Source organism: Aquarana catesbeiana, linkage group LG03 (genome assembly GCF_042186555.1).
Source record: "Aquarana catesbeiana isolate 2022-GZ linkage group LG03, ASM4218655v1, whole genome shotgun sequence".
Lineage (NCBI taxonomy): Eukaryota > Metazoa > Chordata > Amphibia > Anura > Ranidae > Aquarana > Aquarana catesbeiana.
Window position 1 is genome coordinate 591,283,290 of NC_133326.1, and position 7,805 is coordinate 591,291,094.

Here is a 7,805-nt window from a genome sequence, read left to right on the forward strand (position 1 = left end):
AGCTCTATCCCCCATGAGAAGGGCGTAGCAGCCATAAAACATGTTCTACGCACAACACAAGATCTGGACCCTACATATAGTGAATTCATTACTTCACTTTTGGAACATATCCTCAGCCATAATGTATTCACCTTCAACGGCTCCCACTACCTCCAGGTGCAGGGGGTTGCGATGGGGACATGTTGTGCCCCATCGTATGCCAACCTGTACCTGGGGGAGTGGGAGGCCATGTTCCTAGGTGATGAGGGCTTGTCGATGTACACGGACCACATATTATGTTGGTACCGGTACATCGACGACCTCTTCATCGTCTGGGACGGGTCGATCGACCTCCTCAGGGAGTGTCTATTGAGGATGAACCGCAATGATTTCAACCTAAACTTCACTATGTCATTTGATAAACAGTGTATCACGTTTCTTGATGTAGAGGTCTGCAGAGGTGAGGAAGGTAGTGTCATTAGCAAACTGTATAGGAAATCAACCGCAAGCAATGCCATATTACATGCAAGCAGTTTCCACCCTAAACCCCTCCTCAACTCTATTCCATACAGCCAGTACCTGAGAGCAAAACGAAACTGCTCAGATAGTGACACCTTCAAACTGGAGGCGAATAGGCTACGCGATAGGCTATTACTAAGGGGGTATTCCCATGCGTCTTTGAAACGCTCTTTCAAAAAAGCCCTCCTGCAGCCAAGAGAGGAATTACTATATTCTCAAAAAGCCAACAAGTCTGACAAGAATGATATTGGTACTCTTAGAATCATTACCAAATTCAATAATCAACACAGACAGGTGAGGAACATTGTGACAAAGTATTGGCACATGCTACAATGCGATCCAACCTTAGGACCACTGGTCCCACAGAGACCCCTCTTTACATTTAAAAGAACCACCTCCCTGGGAGACAAAATCACAGCCAGTGAATTCAAGGCAGAGAATAATAAGATACACTGTAAATATAAGGGGACATTTATGTGTGGCAAATGTAGATACTGTAAATACATGCTTACAACTAGAAACCCGACCCTTCCAAATGGTCAATCTTTCCACCCCAAACATTTTGCCAATTGCAGGACTTTTGGGGTTGTCTACTTACTCCTGTGTGAATGTACCTGCTTTTATGTAGGAAAAACCAAGACAGAATTTTGGAAGAGGGCATATAGACATCTAGTAAGCATGGAAACTGGGGATCCGGACCTCCCACTGGGGAGACACACCCTAACAGTACATAATGGCATATGCCCAAAAATCAAATTTCTCATCTTGGATCGGGTACATCCAGAGTCAAGGGGAGGGGACTGGAACAAGACATTGCTGCAATTAGAGTCTCGATGGATATATAACCTAAGGGCTACTGAACCCCCAGGCCTAAACGAAACCATTTGGTTTAAACCCTTCCTCGAAGGCTTTTCCTCCGGCGGCAGAGAACAATAGGGAGGACCACCCCACAGACAACTATATGCTTGGGGTGACTTTAGAGACCAGCCGACTACATCTATTCCATCTATCACTGCCCTCAAACATAGGGGACCCTATTATTGGCTATGGGGCCCCCCCATATGTTTTGAGATACCCCCCCATATATCTGCTTTCCATACCCACTAATAGAAAAAAAGAAAAAAGACCCCATACCCAACATTCGTTACAGTAATCGAGCCCGACTATTACATATTGGGGCCCCCCCCTTGACCCGCATATAGGGGCAATCCTAATTATACTATGGGACATACAGTCTCTATATTATACAGTATGCCACTCTAGGTCATGTATTGTAATGTTGTTTTCTATTATGTATATTGTATGATACTCTAGGTTATTGATTTCTGGACTATATGCATATAACCTGATATCACTCTATCTGTATAACTTGCCCTCGAATTGTACTTTTAATATCTGTACATAATTACTACTTTGTCATGTTTGAAATGTTTTCCTCCATCGGGTTTCACTCCTAACCCGTATCGCACTGCCTATCGGCCCTGCTTCCCTGTGATAGCAAAAGATGTGATACTATTTTTCCCCTGTTCAGTTGCATTAATTTATGCTTTGACTTATTACTTATTAGCTTCACATTATGATCTGTGATCCGCCCGGCACGAAAAGAGCCGCCTGAGCGAAGTTTGGACTCATGGTGGCGCTGTGTGAGGTACAGAATCATCTGTCCTCCATCTTGCGACCCCAACGGACATGCGCAGTCCGTTGGGGAAGCCAGACGTGCCGGCGGGTGCAGTGGGCGTGGCCACGCCTCACGACGTCTGCGTCCGCATGCGCTGTGGATGCCTGGCGGCGCGCGCTCCACCCGGGGGGCCAGTCCTAGTGTATCCGTCCCTCCCTCACCACAATCAGCTGTTGTATCTCCTCCATCAACAGCTGATAGGTGGGGAGGGCTTTATATATTCGGCTCCAGCCCACACCAGGCGTCATCTGCTGCAGACAGGACGCTCTTGGTGCGAGGTGCTGTGACACTTGGTTAGTAACTTATCCCCTACCTATTGACATGGATCCCTATGTTGAAGTCACTGGTTGTAAACCCTGCCTGTTGCCTATCATACTATATTTGCTTCACCCGCTATCTACTATGTTCTGGGGCTTTCCCTTCTCTTATGATATGCTTGGTGATCCATCCTTCCTCATTGAAATCACTAGTCATTTATGCTATCTAGATGTCATACATCTTTCTTTTCTGCTTTCTCACCCACTATATTTTCTTTCTCTCTTTTTCCCTTTCCCCTCCCTCCTCTTGCTTTCCTCCCCCCTCTTTCTTCTTTCCCCTCCCCCTCCTTTCCGAACTGCCCCCCCCCCCCCCCTCCCCCTCTTCTACTTTCTGTTCCCTGCCTTCCTTCCTTTTCCTTTCCTTTCTCTTCCTCCCCCTCCCCCTCCTCTTCCCCCCCCCCCTTTTTCTCTTTTCCCCCCCCCCCCTTCCCCTTCCCCTCCCCCCCTCCCCAGCCCCCCCCCCCCTTTTCTCTTCCCCCCCCCCCTTCCCCTCCCCCCCTCCCCTGCCCCCCCCCCTTTTCTCTCCCCCCCCCCCCCTCCCCCCCTCCCTCTCACCAACCAGGGTTTTAATATACTTCCCATTTCTATGTTGATTCTCCAGCTTTCTGAACCACATCTGATCCATATTTACCACCAGTTACTGCCCCCCATTATTGTAGGCGGACCAGGTAGGATACAGCTTTTGGATTCTCCATGTACTACTTTAATTATCCATATGTATGCACATCCTTACATATATATATATCTTCATGATTTACAGGATACACATTTGGCCCCAGTGTGACCTCAGATCTAAACTGTCATATGCCCGCTAACCTTGGGCCTTTCTTCCTACTGGAAGGAAGAATAAAACCACCCTATATATTTATACGTCTCTACTTCCACCTTGACAGTGGCTATGTGAATACTCCTGCTATACTCCACTAAAGTTCTACACACCACGACCAGGGAGCGTGTCCGATGGGCAGTACGTCAACATATCTATGTTTCTTTTAATTCGTCCTGGAATGCACAACCTATATCCGTAGATACCAATGTAAGTGTAAACAGAGAAATGAATGTGTATGTATACAGACTCATACAACTATAGATTTTGTATTTACGTTCCTTTATTGTGCACTCATTATGTCTATGTTATACATATTATTTCCCATATAGAAAATTCTTGTTGCAAAACCCTACAATCACCCCTGAAGAAGGAGGCATAAGTAACTCCGAAACGCGTCGGGTGCACATGTATTGGTATCAACTTCTATATTTATGGAAATGCATTCCTTGTTTTTAACTTTATAACTATGTGATTCACTTGATTATTTTTTGTAACTAATAAACTGTTATCTACTTTACATACCTTTTTTTAAAATATTTTCTTTAAAAAATGTGCCTTTAAAGTCCGCTAGGGGAACTTCTTTTGTTCTAAACTCTCTCCACCCTTGTCCTCCTTTTTCCCCCTTCCTTTCCCCTCCCCCAACTTCTACTACCACCACCCTTCCCCCCCTCTCTCCCCTTCCCCCCTCTCTCCCCTTCACCCCTCTCCTTCCCCATCCATTCGCTGCCCCTTCCCCCCTCCCCCCTTTTCCTTCCCTTCCTCCTTCCTCCCTTCCTATCCATAATCCCCCCTCCCACCCCCTTCCCTTTTCTCTTTCCCCCATTCTTTTCCTTCTCTTTCCTTTTCCCCTCCTCCTTTCTCCTCTCCCCTCACCTTCCTCCCCCCCTCCGTCCTGCACCTATTTTCATGTTCTTTTCACCCCTTCTCTCCGTTCACTTCCCAAAACTTCCATAAGTTCTATATATTTATTTTTTATTATTCATCAACCAGATTCAGTTTCTACAATCCCCTGTGTCCACCGTGGGGGGGATTGTTTGGGTCTGACCCCGTCTGAGTGGGTGAGCTGATCTTCTCCTTTGAAATTATGTAATGTATTACATTGTTCTAACGACTGCTTTGCTGTATATTGTACATTGTATTAAAAATATGAATTGTTTTATAGACCAGCCCCTCCTGAAGAAGCGGTCTTCACCGCGAAACCGGTTGAGAAATTTCATGTATACCCCCCCAACAGAAACTTTACAGGGACACCCGTTAGTAATTTGTTAACTGTGGTGTATTCATATGATTGTTTTTTAATATTGTCTGTGTATTTTTGTATTATACTTATTAAAATGTATATTTTTTTTTATGATTTATCAATTGTGATCAATTATCAAGTGCCGAAATAGTCCAACCCCCAATTCTCAGGCGTGCACGTGTGAACAGGCAAGTGGCGGCAATTGCCTCCACACCTTCACCCTTCAATTCTTTCATGATGGCACCCCTATTTGTTATATACTAGTTTTGTACTTGAGGCTATACTCTTCAATTACATTATCAAGTCGAACATGGTGAGAAAAATTACCCAGCCTGTAGGCTCATTTGGAACTAGGTAGGATCAATCAAGTCAGTGTGTTGGTGAGGTTGAAGTGCAGTTAGTTTCCGTATGAGTCGGAGGGAATTATAGTTTACAGTTTAGGGGGCTTTGAGTGTTAAGAAGGGGGGTAGAGAGCAAGAGGGGCAAGTAGAGATCGGGAGCATGTTGTGTTTATAAAAAGTGAACTTGTATTCTACATGTAATAGGATTCCGAGGCGGGTGTCTAAAAGTCTTGTGAAGTGGGGATAAAAATCATTTAGGCGGGTATAGCACTGATGTATTAAGGGAGGGAAGGGGGGGAGAATGGGTGGGGTAAGGGGAGGAGGGTGAGAGGGAGGTGGAGGGGAAGGGGAGGGATATAAGGGGAAGGGTAGGTGTCTCTGGCTTCCCTTAGTTGTTAACCTTCAGATTTGAAAAGGTGGGGTAATGTTTAAATAGTAGTGTGAGTTCAATCAAGGTTAGATGATCCAGTTATGTAGGTGGGTTCATGATGTTAGAGTATTCTTGTGTCGTCTGATAATGTAACCAACAGGCCCATTTTTGGCTGAATTTTGTCGGGGTGTCTCGTGAAATGTGGATTCGTTTCTCAATTTCTGCATTGATGAGATGCATTGACAAAGATTTGTGGTATGAAGTGTATGACAAGGGCGAATGATGGAGGAGGAATTGGGCCGGGGTCAAGTCTAGGTTGTAGGAGGTAATTTGAGCTGTGATGTGACATACTTCTGACCAGTAGTGTAGTAGGGGAGGATAGGACCACCAAATGTGAAGTAAAGTACCTCTTTCTTGGTGGCATCTCCAACAGGTCTCGGGGATTTCAGGATTGAATATGTGTAGGAGAGCAGGGGTGCGGTACCACCTGGATTGGATTTTAAATCCATTTTATTGGGTGGTTACATTTATTGACCCTTTGTGTATAGTCTTAAATATGTTCTCCCAATTCTCTTCTGTGATTGTGATGGAGAGGTCATTCTCCCATTTTTTACATGCTAAATTGTCATTGGCTTTGAGATCAGCAAAGAGAAGGTTGTGTATATAAAAGATGGGATGAGTTTGGGGTGTTGTTTTAGTACAAAGGATTTCAAAGGGGGAAAGTTGTCTTGAGTAAGGGGAAGTTCTATTCAAGGACTTCAGGTAGTGGGCAATTAGTAGATATGTCCAGGGGGGGATGGGCGCTTTCTTTAGTTTAATGGCAATCTGTGCTGCAGAAAGTAGCTTACCTTGGTGGAAGAAATGGTGGGCTCTAATGTGGTCTGATGGCCAATGGTCAGTTAGAAATAAAGGATGCATGCCTGGATGGAAGTCAGGGTTCAGTTTTATTGGAGTCAAAGGGCCAGGGATGGAGGAGACGGTCGTATTTTTTACATGTCCGGTAGAAACATTGTAGTATGGTGGGACCTATTAGTGGGTGGAGGCGTAACTCTAAAGGAACGTGGCCAGATGAGATCCTCGGGAGTGTATTTAAAGATAGGTTTGCAAAGGAGGCTTCCAGAGTGACCCAATCTTTTTGGAGAGCATGGACATTCCAGTCCACTATCCAGGTTAGGTGTGAAGCAATTTGGTAGTTTCGGAGGTTTGGAAGGCCAATGCCTCCCAAGTGTTTTGGACGATTGAGTTGGATGTAGCTAATTCTGTGTGTGTGTGGTCGCTCCAGAGAAATTTGGAGCATAGTTGCCGGTATGCCTTAAAAAAGGAAGGTGGGATATGAATGGGGATCGTTTGGAGCAGATATAAGATTCTCGGTAGAACATTCATTTTCAGAATGGCCGCTCTACCGAACCAGGAGAACAAAGGTTTGTTCCAGTTTTTAAGATTAGTGGTTAGTTTGTTTAGTAGGGGAAGGTGATTCTTTGCGTAGAGGTCTGATAGTTTGGTGGGAATTTGGATACCCAAATAAGTGATCGAGTCATGTTTCCACTGGAAGGGGAAGTTTTCTTTGCATTGGTCTACTATGATTTGTGGGAGTGAGATATTAAGGGCATAAGATTTTGACAAATTAATTTTAAGATTGTAAATAGATTGGAAATGTTTACATTCAGACAGTACAATTGGTAAAGTTATCAGTGGGTTTTTAAGGAATAGCAATATGTCATCCGCGAATGCGGCGTATTTGTATTCCTTCGTGGGCGATTGAATTCCTTGTATGTCTGTGTTGGATCTCAGTTTGCGGAGGAAAGGCATGTAGTCCCATAATACTCTGTCAAATGCCTTCTCCACGTCTAGGGACAGGAAAAAGCCTTTCTGTTTTGTTTGGGTGATCAGATGATGTAGATTGATAGCTTTGATGGTGTTGTCCCTGGCTTCATGTCCAGGGATAAACCCTACTTGGTCTTGTGAGATTATGGAGGGGAGAAGTGGTAACAGCCTGTTTGCTAGAATTTTGGAGAATAACTTGATGTCCGAATTTAAAAGTGATATTGGCCTATAGTTACTTGTTTGGGTGGGATCTTTCCTGTCCTTGGGGATGACCATAATGTGGGCCTCCAACATTCCCAGATTGAGAGGGGCTGTGGGAGAGAGAGAGTTGAAGTCTTTTAGAAAGGGGGTTTGAAGGGCTTTCGAGAATGTCTTATAATATGCCGTGGATAGACCGTCCGCTCCCGGACTTTTTCCCGGTTTTAATTGTTTGATCGCTTGCTCCCATTCGGGTATGGTGATCGGGGATTCTAAAGTGTTCAGTGGGGATTTTATCTGGGGTAAACTGTTCTAGGAACGAATTGAGTTCCTTAGATCTTGCAGATGGAGATGTAGTAGGGGTTCTGATTTGTTAAGGTCATATAAAGAGGAGTAATATTTTTCAAATTTTGATGCAATGTCATTATTATTTAAGAGACTTATTCCTGTGGAAGAATGCAGTTGATGGATCGTGTTGTTAGATTTTTTCTTGCGTAATGCCTGCGCAAG

The 7,805-nt window shown here is 44.6% G+C and overlaps 1 protein-coding gene across 1 annotated transcript; it reads left to right on the forward strand.

Annotated features, from left to right (window-relative positions):
- LOC141134659 (uncharacterized) lies at nt 1-2,694 on the forward strand (the record flags this gene model as incomplete). The annotated part of the gene is given in 1 exon segment (XM_073624103.1): nt 1-2,694. A coding segment is annotated over 1 exon segment (1,434 nt), but the record flags the coding sequence as incomplete, so codon positions are not given.
- Between the last annotated feature and the right edge of the window lie 5,111 nt (nt 2,695-7,805).